General features: G+C 41.4%; 1 protein-coding gene across 1 annotated transcript; it reads left to right on the top strand.

Annotated features, from left to right (window-relative positions):
- The first annotated feature begins 691 nt into the window (after nt 1-691).
- usp31 (ubiquitin specific peptidase 31) lies at nt 692-18,252 on the top strand. The gene is made up of 16 exons (XM_023957458.1): nt 692-1,785; nt 1,938-2,072; nt 5,690-5,784; nt 5,869-5,961; nt 6,495-6,630; nt 6,870-7,017; nt 7,103-7,283; nt 7,402-7,513; nt 7,607-7,701; nt 8,493-8,570; nt 9,433-9,562; nt 9,825-9,944; nt 10,168-10,393; nt 10,484-10,642; nt 10,755-10,907; nt 12,854-18,252. The coding sequence occupies exons 1-16, from the start codon at nt 1,252-1,254 to the stop codon at nt 14,320-14,322; spliced, it is 3,864 nt and encodes a 1,287-aa protein (XP_023813226.1). The 5' UTR covers nt 692-1,251; the 3' UTR covers nt 14,323-18,252.
- Nucleotides 18,253-18,779: the final 527 nt, after the last annotated feature.

Here is an 18,779-nt window from a genome sequence, read left to right as displayed (position 1 = left end):
ACTTACACAATACCTGCCACGGTCAAAAAACTCCATTGTACACATCTGTCAGAACACTGTAGGAATTGACCAAAATCATGATAGACGAGAGGGACAGGTGGATGGACAGAATATTTCTAGGATCCAAGATGGGACACGGACAAAGGAATGCAACGGGTGGAAAATATTAGATTTTTTTTATTCAGAAACACCAATTAAAGGTGGAGAATAGCTTCAAAGACAAACCATTCCTTATCGCTGGATAAAATAAAAGTTAAAATAAGTTGTTTAGCACACGAAAAGAGAGTAAAAGATAAACACAAGTAGGATGGAAGATTTAGAAGATCAACAACAAGCAACAAGCCTTACATCCACAAAAGCTGATTATTGCAAAATAGATGTCAAGGAACCACGCCCAGTAAACTGCATCTTTATTCTTCTCATTTGTCTGACAAAATTCAGGCCTACATGTAACCGACACGGAGGCAGTGAGTCAGCAGCTTTAAGCTCATTTAGACACCCTACAGTACAGTATTTGAGATGGTCAGAGAGTAGAATTTTTCAATTGTTTGTAAATCGTTTGTATATATGACCTAAAAAATAATGTGTTTAAAATGTATTTACATTTTAGTTTGAAAGGAAAAATAATATTGTGAAACTGTTTTTTGCATTCCAGTCCAGTAGGTGGCAGTAAAGTGGCTGCAAACGGAGATGCATTTTTGTTCACTCCGAAAAGAAGACGACGTAAATCTTGCCTCTCTTTAACAAGAGTGTGCCTCTAAATCTGCTAAAATGTGAGGTAAAATACATCAAATGCGCTGTTCATCTTGAGCGTCGTTTTGTGCCTACCATGGTGGTAAATCTGTTTTTATTAAGTCGCATCATTTCGACGGATAGAGGCTGTCACCGCTGGCCATGGTTGTTTTGGAGCTAGCGCTAGAATTGTGGAAATAAGCTAACGCTGCTGTTTTCCCCCAAAACAGCTAAACTGCTGTTGGTTTTGCTTCTGCGGCGCAGGAAGCCGCAAAAACGAGGGAATTTCAAAACATCAGATTATTGGACGTTTATCTGAAACGTCATAATGTTATAGTTTTGGATATGTTTGGAATTTTGTAAAGGAAGGGTTAGGGCAGGAAAAATGCTGGTGTCTAAGGTTAGCTAACATGCTGCTCCCCCAGAGAATCTGATACCAGGTTGTTGTGTAGGATTGGAGATGGAGCAGCAGACAGTCCAACCACTTTCCTCCAGTAAGGACATCTCTGACTGAGTGAAATGGAAATCATGTCTTGCAAAGCCGCCACGAAGGACAAGAAGTCGGGCTTTGGCAAGAAGCTGTTCAGGCGAGGCTCGGTTCGCTCCGTGGGCAGTTTTATGAGCAAAGTGCTGCGGACGCTGACCGCTTTATCCCACTTTGGTTCCGAAGTCCCGCCCGAAGACGACAAGGATGATGGAGGATTCTCCGCGTTTAAGTCTGGAAACAATGATGTCGGAGTGGGTGACGGCGACCTCGGGGGGTTGCTGTTCGGGGACAGGATTCCCGGAGTGTCGGGGCTGAAGAACCACGGCAACACCTGCTTCATGAACGCCATCCTACAGTGCCTCAGCAACACCGAACTCTTCGCTGAGTACCTGGTTCTGGAGCAGTACCGAGGAGAGGATCTGGATGAGAACAGACCAAAGACTAACGGCGTGCATCTGCAGAGGAAGGGTCCTCTGGGGAAGGGGGAAGTGACCGAGCAGCTGTCAGGACTGGTGCGGGCTCTGTGGACGTTTGAGTACACCCCCCAGCATAGCAGAGACTTTAAGGTAACTCAAAGCTTCATTTACCAAACCATCATTCATGGCTTTAAACTTTGCAAACAAAAATTGGAGCATTTTGTTGAAATGAGGTGATCTACATTCACACAAATTCTAGATGTGACTCACTAATAGGTGCTCATCGCTCTTGTTTGTTGCAGAATGCTGTGTCCAAAAATGCAACTCAGTTTAAAGGAAACGCTCAACACGACGCCCAGGAGTTTCTGCTGTGGCTGCTGGACAGAGTACACGAAGATCTGAACTCTGTGAACCCCATCAGTAGGCCTGCTATGAAGGTAAGTCGGAAGGTCGCTAAACGACGTATACTTTAGTGCTTTTCACCATCATTAAATCTTTTGATCTATTGTTCCTGGTGGTCTTCTAATTATGATTATGCCTTTTTTAGACAAAATCTCTGTACACATAGTTCTGCAGAGTAGTTTATAAGAAATTTGCCTCAGAGTTGTGGGCAGGACTGTTGGTGTAGAATTAGCCTGCCCTCACTTCCCATCATCCATTTGTTTACACTCTCCTATTAGCTTACAGCCCCTAACACCTCCAACCTAACATTACTAGTGCAACAAAAATGGGGAGCAATATCCAGCCATGCAATTTTGAGCTGCTCGGATGAGGAAAACAAAGACGTATACCTTGATCTAGTCGTTTACAACTAGATGCATCAGAATGGAGTGGAATGAGGAGCCTGTGGCTTGCTGTTGTCGGTTTTACGTCACACCTACAAGCTTTTTTCCACTGCATTTTTTTCTCTGCTCCCGGTTTACAACAATTTGATTAAAGAACTACCGTAAATTCCGGACTACAAAGCGCACCCGATTATTAGCCGCACCCACCCATTTTCACGTGTTTAACTAATTTTATACATACACAAGCCGCGTCGGGGTACAAGCCGCAGGAATTAGGCAACATTGTCATCCTGACGGATCACTTCCTGACTCAGAGTGTAAGTGTGATTTATTTGCACACAGTGGGTGGAGTCATTTTTGCCTCAGGCTCATGTCTTTGAGTCTATCTGCAACTGCCAAACAGTATGCACCTCTATTCTGTTCACAAGTTCCTCAGTTATGGTTTTTATTTTTATTATTTTTTTTTAACTTATTGACAATCTAGGTATCACACATAAAATTACAAACAGTAACCATATAATCAACATTACATCCCTCAGTTATGATGAGGAAATTTACATCCGCGATCCCCCATTTCCCATGAGTCTTAGGGGCTAAAGGCGGGGCCAACGCCCGGCTCGCCATTCTGTTGTACGTGTTTAAGAATGAGCAGCAGTGCATGGAGGGGTGAACGGGTAAAGCTCTCCTTCCGCTTGTGTCGCGGCAGCGTTATGGGAGTAACAGGGCTGTTTAAAAAACACGCTAGTAAAATAAAGCAGCGACGACTGAAAAGCGCGCGCCTCAGCACGATACGCGCGCCTCCTCGCGGCGCGTGGGTCAGAAGTTTCCTTCCACAACAAACACTTGCTCCGCGGACGCCTCGAGTAAGCCCTGGCTGCAGCCTGCAGAATGGCTCGACGCCTCCGCGCTCCCGCGCGCTCCTTGTCTCCCCTTCCTATCTACTCCGACAGCTCTGGCCAGCGCGGCTACAGGGAGGAGCGCTTCGTCCCCATTGCGCCGGTGGACGGAGCAAATCGTGTCTGTGCAGAGCAATCGGACTTAATACTGTACGTTTTGTGTATGAGGGGCGGATGCGTTGTTACGTGTGGGAGCCTTCAGACTGCCATCGGCCCCGCAGCTCACACGACACGCAGTCTCCAGCTCACACGGAGGCTGTGAGCGTTTCAATGCAAATCTCTGCTCAGTCCTTAGAAACCGTTAACACGACCACGTCAATTTGTGTTTCCAGTCGTGTCCCGACAAAATAAAGGCTGATATTATTGCCACATATTTACGTGCAGCCAGCCGAGTCACTATGACTCAGAGGTAAATGCACTCCTGAGCATGCGCTGTTCTCTCCGTCACGCAGCTGACCGGCTTTTCCAAACCCGTTGGTGATTTTTTCACGCTGCTTTTAACGATTGCTTTTAACTTGAAAGCTTCATCATATTGTAGCGGCGATCACGTGCACGTTGGGTCTAATGGCACCAAAGGATTCTGGGATGCGGCTGGACATGCGTGTTTCGTTTTGTTGAACCATGACTGAAGTGTCTAAGACCTGAAGTCAGGTCCATGCTGTTTGGCTGCTTAGAGGTGTGTTGAAAAACAAATGATTTGTGTTTGATGTTAGAGAATACAAACCATTCACTGTGTCCAAAAATACGTACACGGCGGCCGCCAATAAAATCCAATAATTAGCCGCGTCACTGAATAAGCCGCAGGACTGTAAGCGCAGGAAAAAAGTAGCGGCTTGTAGTCCGGAAATTACGGTACTCAGAAATGTGAGTTTAAGCTTCGTTTTCTTTACAAACATCCTCAATGGTGAGAAAAATGCCTCAAGAACATGTTAAAAACACAATTTTTATCAGAGCTCATGTACATTTCCATGCTGATGGTGGCAGAACTGCCTTGCAAGGTGTTAACTAGACCCCCAGGAGCTGTGTGGGGGTCAGTTCATTGCCCAAGGACATTTTACTGGGTTTTGGACCATGGAAGTTCATTTATGGCACATGAAGTGTGTTCCAGAACTAATGTCTCTTTCAGTCTCTCACATAAAACAATCATGCCTCAAGTTTAGTTCATGAAAAGACTTTTTAAGTTTTTAACTGGAAATTGCATGTCACCTTTCTTATGTTAAACAAGCTGTGTCTCTGACATGGGTAAACTATGTCGCAGACATACTTGAACCATACTTCTTTCATAATAGAAATGTGGCTTTTCATAAGACCACGTTCTAAAAAAATAATACTTGAGTAGCAATATCATTGCATACATCTATAGATTTTCTGTAAGGCATTACATAAATTCCTCAAGGCATTTGTTGTTGTTTTTTTGCCAAAAATGTGGCTTGAAAGCTTTAAAAAATATATATTTATCATTTTAAAAATATAGTAGCCTCCGTGGATCACTTTTCCCATTGAATGTACTAGTTAAGACAAAGCTGTTTTTTAGAACCAAACAAAAAAGATTTTTTATGAAAAACAAAAAAAACAACAAACCTTTGAAAATGAGTTATGGCGTTCCACAGGGTTCTGTGCTGCCTGGTACCAACCTTTGTTTTTTTGTTGAATATCTGAAACCATATCAGAAATCTTGAATGATATGCTGCTTTTACTCATCTGTGTTATTTTATTTTTTTGTCCGTGAGTCTTGAAAGCCACTAAAGCTCTGGGCTTATTTTGAATCACCTTTAACTGTTTTCAGTGTTTGTTTGTTTTTAGCAAACCAGAAGTCTGTTCCTTTTATTTTAAATGGAAATTTATTAATGAAGAGTAATGTGAATTATAATATATATTTTTATTTTCAAATATGTTTTTCTTTTAATTTTCACAATGAAAAGGATTGTAAAATCGACTTTTTAAGCTATTGTGCTTTTCTCTGAAATGTTTCTGCAAATGTTGTAAAATGTTTGATTCTTTCAGACCACCTCAACAACCTGATGACTGACTGCCAGAAATGGGCAAAATACTCAATTCAGTTCATGGAATCTCTTCACCTTATCTTGAAAAGCTTTCTTCTTGCCTATTAATAGTTTTTTTTTAAAGCAGAGTCTTAAATCTGACTGATAAAGAAAAGGGAGATCATTTTTTACACCTCAGAGTTTCTAAATTGATTTTGCTTTATTCAGATAAATATTTTTGTGTCCAAGTGCACTAATGTGGCTACTTGATTTGGGAAACCGAATGCTAACTAGCTGTGTAACACTTTAATTTTAATAATAAAATCAGTGTCTGTTCTTTATGTTGTACTAATGAATACAAAAAAGAAAAAAAGCTGCTTCTGTTCCCCAGCCCCCCATTGAAGAAGATGACCAAAGCATGGAGGGGCCGTCTCCTCCCCTGTCCGCCGGCTCTTTTGTCCAAGAACTGTTTCAGGCACAGTACAGGTTGGTTTTGGTGTCCCCAAAGTGTAAAAGTACATGCAATTCTATCTTTCAGTATCCTTCAGATGGTCCATATTTTCTCCACAGGTCGTCTCTCACCTGCCCTCATTGCCAAAAGCAGAGCAACACGTTTGATCCCTTCTTGTGTATCTCCTTGCCGATCCCGCTGCCGCACACTCGGTGAGTTTCTCCTGAGTTTTTGTCTATGTCCAAATTCCCATCCTAAGCCCTAAGTACAAACAATCTATATAGCGCAGCACTATATAGTGACCTGAATTTTAAAAGCTATTCAGACACCATGCTCACTGATTTATTTATTTCATTTTTTTTTTTTTCAAACGGTGGATATGACGTCATCGATTTCACAAAGTTAAAATCCAATCAATGAGCGTTTTGTGACGATTATTTATGGGTCCACGGTCTTCTGAAGTCAAAAAATGTGGACGGTTTATTAAAAAATTACACTAACATACATTTTTTGGCAAATATTGTTCCGACGCAATGCATTGTGGTTTATATTCACCGATCTAGTAAACATCGATTCATACTGGTTTTTCACAGAGACCTCTAGGGCACTTGATTTTGGAATTGTAGATTCAGACAGCACTACAAAATAGCGAACACACTATATAGTGCACTATATAGTGCAGCCATTATTTACTTGGGTAAAAAGATACTTTGCAGGTATTAATACTATCTTCCTGTCCTTCCAGGCCACTCTACGTGACGGTGGTGTACCAGGGAAAGTACTCCCACTGCATGCGGATCGGAGTTGCTGTTCCTCTGAAAAGTACAGTCTATCGCCTCAGAGATGCCGTGTCACGTGAGACCAAGATCCCCATGGACCAGGTGCTATTCCTGTCTCTTATCAGGCTCTGACACAGTGAGACTACATTGCTGGCTCAAAGTGACAGCAGAAAAGAAAAGTAAAAACAATTCAGCCTGGAGATAGAATACTAGACCTCATCTAAATACGTTTTTCCTGTGAAATGATATTAGCTTTTGAACCACTGAAAATGACAACATAGGCAGATTTTCATTGTTGTTTTTCTAATGGAATCCTTTTTCCCCCTGTTTTTTACTCAAAGTTTGTTCTGACTGAAATGTACTACGACGGCTTTCATCGTTCGTTTTGCGACGACGACGACGATCTGGACATCATCCAAGAAAGCGATTCCATCTTTGCCTTTGAGACACCGGAGACCTTCAGACTGGAAAACATTCGCACAAAACGAGGTGAGTCCCACTTAAGGCCATACTCTGCCTTTAGACACTTTTCATAACTTTTAGGCAATCATAGATTTGTGCCTTTCTGTCCCAGGAAGCCTTCTGGCAAACCTGAATCACAACAACTTGAAGTACGGCGGAGAAATCAGCAGGACTCCATCATTCATGCAGGGCGCCATGACGCCTGTGAGCGGATCGCCCAACAAAAACCTGGGCCCTGAGAGAATCATCCTTTTGGTGTGCAACAGAGCATGCACTGGGCACCAAGCAAAGAGGTACTCACTTTCTAACAGTTGCCATCATTTCATATTTCTGTTGGGAAATAAATTGGTTAAGCAGGTTGTGCACTTCTGAAAACAGCTAATAGAAAGTGTGCATTGATGGTTTTTTGAGGTTCGGCCTCCCCTTTGTGCTTTATATGGAGCGCACCGTGACGTGGGACGCTCTACAGAAAGAGATCCTGGAGAAGATGCGTCATCTTTTGAGACCCGGAGTTTATATTCAGGTAGAAACTTTGTTCCAGACACTGTTCCGGATCAGCGAGCCTCATTAGTGGCATTTTTTTGATTTGGATGCTTACATTTTGAATATGTACTAGGTTGGGCCTTTCAGTCTGCGGGTGGTTGGTGTTGTTGGCATCACCTACCTTCTTCCCCAGAATGAACGACCTCTGTGTCATCCAACTGTGGAAAGGTCAGTCCTGATGTTCAATGCTGGAGCTGAGATCATTTATGAGTTTGGTTTCCTCTCAGTTTAAATACTGGCAGTAGTTTGAAAGTATCTGAAGTTCATATTTGTGTTTATTTTAGAGACTTCAGAAAGAAAAAACGGGTTGTTGTAATTCCTAAAACTAATAAAATGCAAGTTAAAATATCTGATCATAATTAATTCATTTAATTGAAAAATGTAGACTTTTGTGATTTCAACGTGGAAAAAATAGTGAAATAAATGACATTGGAGAAATTATAACTTATTAGTTTAAAGGAATTTTGAGCCCATGAAGGTAAACTTTTTATGTTTAGTTTTCACATCTATTTTAGCGAGTAGCAAATCTATCTATTTATTTATTTGTTTGTTTATTTTGTGGTTCACATTTGACCATGAATCTGCCATGTGAAGGTGAGGTCAGCTCTTTGTTTCCAATGGAGCTCCTTAATTTTAGTCAAACCAGTGGAGCTGAAAACACATCAGGGTGTTCTTTAATCTGGTTTTGGTTTACACGCTTCATTACTCGAGGACCTGATTCAACAGGGTTTTAATTGTTTGTCAAAACTCCAGTTTAACTCGTTCTTTTACTACACCCACTGCTACCCATAAACCCTCACTGTTCTATTCCTCTTATACTTTTGGACATCTTTGCTGTACGACAACATCTTACAATAAAGATGTAACAAAATAGAAAATTCTTTTTTCGGTTAAGAGGTGAGAAAATGATGCCAGAAGAAGCTCCTCGCTTTATATTTTCCATATTGTGTTTTATGCAGAGCGTACAAGTCCTGTGGGCAAGGGGGGCCTCCACATGTGAAGATTGTGGTGGAATGGGACAAAGAGACCAAGGACTAGTGAGTAAAAAAGGAAACGATGGTTGGTCCAAGTTGAATAATCTGAAAGAAACAAAATGTTTGTGGAACAAAACCACAAACATGTGAAGACAATGGTTTTTACTCACTTTAATTTTGCAGTTTGGTCACAGTTTAGTCAAAAAGAAAACCCGTCACATTCTAATAATCAATTGTCTGAAAACATTCATTATAATAGTCTATTCCTGAATCAGTCTGTCTTGTTGGCAGGTGCTTTAAATAAAAAAAGCAAACAGATTTTTTTGGTACTTTGTAGGCCTGCACAATATACCAAAATTTATCGTTATCGCAAGATCAAGCTGTGCAATATGCATATCGCAAAACACAGCAAAAATTGCAATAAATGGTTACCTTAAATGTGCTACAACAATCTTATGGCAGCTTAAATTATTTAACGAATCAAATAAATCCCTTTATGCATTTGACCAATCGGATAGACTCTTTAGCGTTGTTGACCAATCAGATGAGCCCTTTTATGTTAGATGTTCCATCCTATGTCAACGAGGGTCATTTGGAGTACAATTCTTAAACTGTTGCAATAAAATGGGAATGATGTTTTTGGTTGTTTTGCCATTTGTTTATATACCGCAAATTATATCGTTATCGCAATATTAATCCCTCATATCGCAAGTTTTCTTCATATCGTGCAGCCCTAGTACTTTGTTTGTTCAGGCGCTGAGCTTACACTGCTGTGCTGCCTGTCACTACACATATAATCACCAGTCGCATTTCTGTCTAAGGTTAAACGCCGATGTCATCTCTTGCAGTTGCAGTAAAATACTCACCTCTGATGAAAAGAACCTTCCCCAACCGGTTTTTTGTTGTTGTTGTTGCTTTCCCGCAGTCTTTTTGGGCACACAGAGGAGGAGTATGTCCCAGATGCTGAAAGCGTGTATTTGCACAGAGAACAGCACCATCAACCACAGGCCTGCACTTTGGCCCAGTGTTTTCAGCTGTACACCAAGGAAGAACAGGTGATTTTCTAAATCCGTCATTTGTGGTTTAATTTATGGATTTAAGCTGGAGTTTTTGTCAGTTGAACTCCGGGATCTGGACTCTGTTTATAAAAGAAATGTGCCATGTTTCTTTTCTTTTGGAGTCCGCTTCCACTTTATTGAAGCGTTTATGATAAATGTGGTTTAACTTTGGCAATACTCTTTAATCTGTGTACAGCTCGGATCCTCACCAGTGTGTGTTTCACAGTTGTTCTTTGGTGTGTGTGTGTGTTTCTTGCAGCTGGCCCCAGATGATGCCTGGCGTTGTCCACACTGCAAGCAGCTGCAGCAGGGCCGCATCAAGCTCAGCTTATGGACGCTGCCGGATGTGCTCATCCTGCATCTGAAGCGCTTCCGGCAGGTACTTCAGCTCAAATCCACGGAAACATTTTCCTTGTTTCAAGTCAGGATGGGATGGGGAGCCTTGGATCAAAGACATTCTTTTGTTTTTTGGTTTCGTTTGACATTTGTTCAGCTTTTGCCGATCCAAGATAAAAAATATATGAATAATAAAACGCATTTTTTTTTCTCTGCTGACAAACAAACACATAGTAGATCATGGTCGTCTTCTGTCTCTGCTACAGGAGGGGGATCGGAGGGTAAAGATGCAGAACATGATCCGATTCCCGCTGATGGAGATGGACATGGCGCCACATGTGGTCAAAAGAAGCCAGAGCAGCTGGAGTTTGCCCTCCCACTGGTCTCCATGGAGACGGTCTTATGGCCTGGGAAGAAACCCAGATGACTACCTATACGACCTGTATGCTGTGTGCAACCATCATGGCAACATGCACGGAGGCCACTACACCGGTGAGCATGGCAGCCCTTTGATGGTCTGTGTGTGTTTTTATGGTTTGTTCATTTTAATTCCTTTTTTTTTATTGCTGTTTGTGTCCCCAGCTTACTGTAAAAATTCCATTGATGGGCAGTGGTACTGCTTCGATGACAGCGAAGTTTCTCCAATCGCTGACGAGGAAGTGTGTCAGCAGAGCGCTTACATACTGTTTTATCAGAGGAGAAGTGCCATTCCCTCCTGGTCTGCCAACAGTTCTGTCGCTGGTCAGTTAGTGATGACAAGCCATTTCGGGTGGACATGTTGTGTTTTGGCTTTAGAGCTGTAGATTGTTAAAAACTGGGCTTTTGTCTCGATCCACCTATTGCGTCCACTCAGGTTCGACGAGCTCATCCCTGTGTGATCACTGGATCAACAGGCTGCCCGGCAGCAGGCCTGCTAGTTTGGCCTCTGGAGCTTCATCTAGACGCACTTCTCTGGCTTCACTGGCGGAGTCGGGCGAGTTTCCAGGAGAACGGATCGAGGACGATGGTGAGTCGAAGCTCTGTTCTCCAACGGGAACCAAAAGTTTGTCTTTCAAACGTTTTAGAATACTTAAAGGTTTCCAGTTTATCGTTGAAAGGCATTAAGTGTTATTCCATGTTGGACTCTGAAATGAAAAGATCGTAAAAAGAGAGGAATTTACAGTCCAAAGTTTCCCTAAAGTCTCTCATTCTTTAAGTAAGCCACTTTTTTACAGATATAACATTACATAATCCAAAAATGTCCATCTACAAAAAGATGTAATGCTCTTTAGAGAGTTCTTTTCAAGTTTCCTGCTGAAATTCCCTGAAATGTTTCATGCATGTTTGCTTTGCTCTCAGTCTTCTGACCACGTCATCCAAAACCAGCTTACAGGAGTTCAGGGCTAGAGACTGTGCTGACCACTCCCTGTTTTCATATATATCATCCTGTTCTTTTGTTCTTTGCTAAGTTTTGGGATAGAACCCAGACCATACCAGAAGGAACTTCACGGCCCTGCACGTGGGTGGATGTAATATCTGTGTTTGTTCGCAGCAGAACATCCCCATACCATCACACTTTCTCCTCCATGTTTGACAGTTGATTTCTTTCACCGTGTAGCTATCCTCTCTCTCTTCAGACTGCACACAAAGATGCTGGGCAATGAAGCAACAGTTTTAAATTTAGAATCATCTGTCCACAACACCTTCTCCCAGTCTTCTGTAGCCCAAATACCTCTCATCTTAGCTCTGACTATTGCTGCAACCGGTTCTGTCAGCCCTGCAGCTCACAATCTTCTGACTTACTACAACCACTGAGAAGCTGATCTTGAAACTCTTCCTGTCACAGTGCCCCCTAGAGCCCCTTTTTGATGGTTAAAGATTCAGCTCCTGACTTTCTTTGCAGTTTTTCCCACAGTTTATCAGTCTTCTGTTACTGCATTCATCCTCCATTGGTAGTTCCCTTTTTGTTTCCATTTTTGAATCACACCACTTTTGACCGTGCGAGGTTGTTCCGCTGACTAAGCGAGTCCAGGGTTTCCTCTCTGTATTGCAGTCCATCCTTCATGATCTCACAGTTTCACAGATTTGTTTGAGTGCAGTTTTGCCTTTTTACATGCCATTGTATTCTGCATCCTGATTGGCCGTTGTCAATCAATCTCCTCTGTACCGAGTCTGCTAAACAGAATGCATTTGCTAAATTTGCAGAAATCTTCAGCTGTGAGCAGATCTTTGTTTTTGTTCTATAAAAATTGACCTTTTTTTCTATCGAGGTTTAAACCATGGGAATTTAAACAAGATATAAAAAGGCGAAAATGTTTTAACCTGTTTGAGAAAAGTGTATAAAGTGTGTAATTAGCATTAAAACATCTATTATCCCGCTTGTCGTGGGTTATTTTTAGAAGGCAACTCCTGCGATAAACGAGGGAACACCAATCAAAAGTTGGAACCCAAAACTTTAAAGGCTTAATCAGCTTAAAGTATTCATGTTCCCTGGGAAGAGCTTTTTGTGTAAAACTAAAATATACTGTTTCTTGAATTTTCTGGGATGTTCTAAAACGTTTGACCAGTAAAGTGTATTAAACTTGTATTTTAGCAGACGTAAATGTATTTGTCTCTCCTAAATAATTAAAAACCATCCGAAGGATGATTTAATATAATTTAACTTTTTCTTGGAAACTGTAAACGTATCTTCTAACGCTGATCATTACACTGACATGGAAAATGTTTTTCAATTTGTGGTTAGTGATGCATAAACGCATAAATACATCCCAGTAATGTAATGCTAATGCAAAAACTGATAACGGACTTAGTAATGTAAGATAATGAGATTCAGAATGCATTTATGCCTTTATGCTCATTTTTAAAAGCTCAAAGTTATGAGGAAAATCACACTTTATGATGCACATCAACTGATTCATAAGATTTCTCATTTCTAAATACAACTTTCTTGTTGAATCCTGGTCTCATCTTCAGGAGGATTCTCCGTCCGGCCTTTCGTGAGGAGCATTCAGCGGCAGAGCCTGTCTTCCAGGTCGTCTGTTGCTAGCCCGTTAGCCTTCAGCGACGGCGGGATGAAGCCTTCGTGGTCCCTGTCGGCCAAGCTGCAAATGAGATCCAACTCTCCGTCACGCTTCTCCCTGGACTCTCGGTGCTCTCCCCCCCTGGAGAGGATAGGGGAGGCGTGCGACGACAAGGTTACCACATCCTGCTTTGGCAGCTACAGCAAACACGAACGTTATTTTGGCAGCAGGACCCCCCTATCCACGATGGAGAGCAGCTTCAGCGGCCAAGACGGCAACAAAAGGTTCTTGGATATGATGTACTGCCGGGCTCCAACTCCAGTGGACAAGAAGAGCACGAAAAACGAGGCGACCGAAAACAACAACGAGATTACAGCTGTTGACCAAAACATACTATCCACTCAAGCTGCTCCCCCCAAAGAGCAGAAACGGAAGAGCAGCATCGGAGGATTCACTCTAAAGGCCGAAAGCTCTGGCTCCACAAAGGTTTCCAACAAGGTGGAGCAAGAAAAAACTTCCAGGAAGCGGCTGTGTGCCACTAGTAAGAGCTCTGCATCCGAGACGTCTTCCAGTACTCCTGTCAAGGGCAAGAAGGGGAGCAGCACAAAAGAGAAGAAGAACCCGTCAACCCCCAGTGGAACCCCCTCAAAGGCAAAAGACTGCACCCCGTCTGCAGAATCAACGCCACCATCTAAGCCATGTGTCCGCTCCACACCTCAGTCTTCCGCTTCTCCGTCACCAACGGCGAAAAAGAACCAGAGCGTCGCCGAGAAAAACTCTTCAAGCAGTCGGAAGCGTCTGGTGGAAAGGAGTTTCAGCAGAGATTCAATGCACACCAGCCCGCTGGTAGACGCCGGCCGCTGTGCGACCCGATCTTCTCTTTCTAGGAGCGGAGACGTTGGGCGGATGGAGAGGAGATCCGTGCGGAGTTCCAGCAGCAGCTCCTCTGTCACCAGCCTGCGCTCGCCCAGCGTTTCCACCAGAGACCTGCAGCGCAGCAGCAAGTCTGAAGAAAAAGGCTTGTCCTTCTTCAAGAGCGCTCTTCGGCAAAGAGAAAGCCGCCGGTCGGCTGATTTAGGAAAAAGCGCCCTGCTGACCAAAAAGAGCTCAGACAAAAGCCTCAAGCAGAATGGACAAGCCAAGGAGACGGGAGGGGAGGAGCAAACGGCCCGAGAGGCGGGTCCTGCACAGACACGTGCGGACACTCAAGGAGGAGACGTCAAGACGGAGACTAAGGAGTCTTCCAAGCCCCCAAGCTCTCTCAGTCGTACTCTTCTCAATGTAGGAAAATCCAAGTCTTCCCTGTGTGATGTTAGCAAGTCTCCATCCAGCGGGAAGAAGCCTCTGGAGAGGAAGGCGTCCTCCCGAAAGCTGTCCTCCGGCATGCAGTCTCCTGCACGAACCACACAGAGGCCTCAATGATTCGTCTGTGGTAACTAATACTCGGCAAACAACATGCAGCTACTTTTTTGTGCCTAAGTTTCACGGAACACCTGGTGTGTTCACGACTCATGTCATGGTTTTGTACACTGGCTTTGAAGTTTCAGACTTTAATCAGCATCTTTTAAGTGATTTCTGCCAGTTTCGATAGTTTACATGGTTTTCCGCTTACTGTAAAGCCAGGTAGGTTTTTTTTTTTTTACGGTTCTTTTTTTTTTTAACACATTTTGAATGAAAAGTTTGACAGACAGGAATGCATCTCATTCAGCTTAAACTGCATCCTGAGAGCAAACGAAACCTATGAGGAAATGTTTCAATAGTCCATATCAATAACAGCTTTCCAATTTATGGAAAGATGGGGAGCAGAACCGTCACATTATTTTTAGCCTCTTGGATGTTAAAGCCCAAAACGTTCATTCCCAGTTTTCCAATAATCATGGAGACGTTTTTCTGTCACCTTCAACAGTCCTAAATGTTGGGCAAAATAAGATTTACACATTGTTTTTCCATTTAAAGCTTTAGGAAAGACCCACTTAGAGGTAATTTAACACTAAAGATCTCAAATATTTATTTTGCTTATTTAAAAAAAAAGCTCAATTCAAGGCCCTGGACCAAAGCTACATTTTTAAGCCTTTTTTTGTTTTTGAGTATTTTCTATAGAGAAATTATTTTATGAATTTGGGACCCCCCCCCAAACCATAAATTAAGTGATTTATTTTGGAAAGAAACCCTTAAAAACTCAAAATGTATAGATCTGTCTGTACAGATTCTTAAATGTAAGGCTGTCGTTTGTAGCCTGTTTCTTGTTTTGTTTGGAAGCACTTGAGTGACGGCGGCCTCTTCTGCTGTGAACAGGTGTTTGTGGTTCACACCTCCTACAGGTCAAAGGAGTCTTTCTTCTGTCGTGGTTTGAAAACATATCTTAAGGTAGTGGCGTGAAACATTCATCTCAAAAGTTTCAGGGGTCATTTTATTTCATCTCTGGTGCTTAAACTGGCCTCACAAGTTCAAGAGATCAAGTAGAAAAACTGTTGTACCTCATAGGAGGAGGAGGAGGAGCTCCACCGTGACCCCCGCCATCCGTGTGACCGTGTGACACCCAAGCATTGGAGTTAAAATGATGCCATGGTTGCCGGCCTTTCACCCCCATTTTTCTTTGCAAGGCTTCCACATTAGATCTGGTCCGTCTGTTCTACTAGAGTCTAAATGCAAATGTCTTAGGATGCAATAGGTTTACAGTTCTTCTCAGATGGTTTGTGAATATCCACCAAATGAAGCATTATCCGTAAAATGTCTTCTACAGGGTTTAGAATGTAGTTTTTCTTGACATTAACTAATCTGATGGTGTTGATATTTTTGAATGCAGTTTTAATGACTAAAAACCTTCCAGTTTGAATGTTTTAACACACAGTGCTCATATTTATCCAGATTTTTTCTTTTCTTTTCTTTTTTTAGGATCTCAGTAAAGAAACACAAAAAATTGGAGGTAAAAGTGACGGATTTGCAATTCCATGATCATAGCAATTTAAGCACCTTTCAGTGCTGCATAAAACCAACACGAAGTGCGGTACTTTTTAGTTTTTTTCTGAACAGGACTGCTTTTCAAATCTCTACACTTGTCACTTTACTAGCAACCAGTTATTTCATAGGAAAAATATTGGGTTTTTTTCCCCCCTAAATTTGGTGATTCTCCTGTAGCGTTGGTTTACCGTGACTCAAGAACACTTTTGTAGCGCTTTGGATCAGAGCAGAACCGCCTGTCTTTCAGTCTAACTGGCCTTCACCTGATGTCTGTAACGGGCTTTATGCTGGAGCTGGTTCTAGTCAGAACACAGAACCCTCCTTCAACCGTTGGATTATTGCAAGAAGAGAAAATTGCATAACGCTCAAACTGTAGTGCATTAAGAAGACTGCTTTTGATACTTAATGTAGTAGGAATAGAAAAAACTATTTTATATATATATATCTGTATATATATGATGGAAGGAGGAGGCAAGGCTCTTTGACAATCTATGTTGTACTGTACACACTTTAATCTGAAATTCTGTACATACGGCCCCAAGTTTTAGAACTTTTTATCGTTTTCTTTTAGCCTAAAAACAATAAAAGCCTCACTTTAATTCCAAGACTTTTAAAGGAAAGCGTCATAAAGCTTTGAAGAAGTTCTTAAATGTCTTGTCGTCTAGGAAAAGTATCATGAAAACATTTAATATAAATAACTTCTGATCACAGGGGAAAAAAACGAGAATTCTTTATTTTCTTTAGTTTGTCTTAATAAAAAGGATTCACTTTTGAGTGAAGATCCACCAGCGTGTTTTTGCACTTCAGAGGGTCGTGGTGATGTAAAACTTCCTTTTCTCCCCGGCTGCAAACCGTAGCTATTTGTTTTTATAGATTTGTCGTCGATGTACAAATATGAGAATGATTTAGGAATGCAGTAATGCATGGAAATGCTAATGCATGTTTTTATTTTTTATCAACTATGCAACAATCTGCAGCTGTGTAAAGTAGCGAGCAGTGCATGGCCCGTATATCCCATCGCTCAATTTGCACACCATTCTAATACTCAAAAGCTGTAAAGCGCATTATTCCACGTGGACGTAAAAGCATTCAAATATAAAAATGTGTGTGTAAGAATATATCTAATGGTATAATAACTATTATTTTTATACCATACCATCTCACTATTTTGCTGTTGTTTTTTTTCTGCGGCTGTGTGTTCTATGGGTGCTCCCGCCTCAGCGGTGGGTTTTATTGTGGTGGTAGTTTCTTACTTCCTGTTGTACACCAGCAGAAACACTCTGATCATCTGTGCTCATCAGAGCCGTCACCTGCATTATTGCGAAACGCCTTCCATTGGTTTTCCTGCAGTGACAGGGCCGTTGAACCTGCATCCGACCGCGCAGTCGGTCTCCAACATTTCAACTGAACACATGTATGTAGCTAAATGCAATAAAGATAGAAAAAGTATAGTTTTTTACTACAATCCTTACAATAAAACAAAAAGATGATACTGTGCAGTATTCATTGCATATCAGACATTCAGTGTAATTTATTTGTATTATTTATAATCCTAAAGGCTGCGTATCGGCAAACATTTGAAGCGTACACATCAATTGGAAACATTGCTGAAGAGCTTACAGGCTTCGCTGCAGCATCCAGTTAAGATTGTACAACTCTGTATTGAGTAAATGTACGTTTTAATATTTTTATGGGTTTGCAAATTATTGAAAATTTTGTTTCTCAAGGTGAAACAGGAGAAATGGAAATGTTTTGATGAGGGGTTTGGCTAAAATCTGGCAGGAAACCCTTCAACTAAATGAATATACTGTGGCGCTTCAAAATAAAAGCCTCTGCCTTTACTGGCTTTAACACTAGTGATACTTTGAACGACGTTTAGGGACTTGTATTTCAAACATAAAAAAACTACAAAATGGAGAAAATTCATTTCACGAGCCTTAAGCAAAACAAACTGTAGTCAATAGTTTGTGTTGGGGTTAGAAACTGTGTACGGAATGAATGTCATAACTTTCACTTTATTTTTTAAGCTGTAAAGAAATTGTGTTGTGCTAAAGGTACAGCAGTTTTTTCTTTTCGTTTTTTTTTTACTTTTTATGTCTTTCTTCAACTATTTGGTAAAGAAAAAAGAGCTGATTGCAAATACTGAAAATGTTTGTGGTTTTTAATGCATTGCAACCACAATATATCAGAATGGCTTTTATTTTTTTATGAGATTTTCTTTAGTTTTTTTTTTCCTCACTCACAGCAAATTCTTATAGGTTCATGAAGTGTGTTAATTTATTGTTTTTTTAAATATTACATGCACTTTTATTTTCATTTCTATAAATGGACAATTGTACATATCCTTTGCTGTCTATCCATTCAAATACAAAATAAAAGCCCTGATTACAATCCTGTCCATCCAAGGCTGATTTTTTTGTGTGTGTTGTGCTTGTTTTTCCAGTAGAGGGCGCTTTCCTTAAAGAAATTCAAAGTGTATTTCTGTGAAAAGAGGTTTTGGTTATTTTAAAAAATAAATCTATTAGCAAAAACATTGTGATACAACTAGGTTTATCGTTAGGTTTCAGTTTTCCAGAAGCATGTAAAGCTTTCAGCCACAAAACTGCTTCTTCTCACGTCTGGGCAGCTATGAATTTGATGGTTCTGTGTTTTAATGTTGAGATAAATTTCTCTTTTTCATTCTGTTCAGAGTCGGTTGTGTTTGCTCACCCAGGTGAACAAGCAAACAAATCCTCTGCTCATTGTCTTCCTGCAGCAGAGGCCGTTATCTGAGATCTCAACGCTGTGCAAGACATGAGAGATCCTGCATTTCTGGAAGACCTATTATTTCAGGCTTTTCATGGCCACACAAAACAGAGGTGTGAGGATGTGCAGATGCAAGTCAGTCTGAGCTGAGCTATTATTAGGGGATTATTAGA

The sequence above is a fragment of the Oryzias latipes genome, chromosome 8 (genome assembly GCF_002234675.1).
Source record: "Oryzias latipes chromosome 8, ASM223467v1".
Classification (NCBI taxonomy): Eukaryota; Metazoa; Chordata; class Actinopteri; order Beloniformes; family Adrianichthyidae; genus Oryzias; species Oryzias latipes.
The sequence above is the reverse complement of the archived record's forward strand: the minus strand, read 5'-3'. Positions and strand labels throughout refer to the sequence as shown.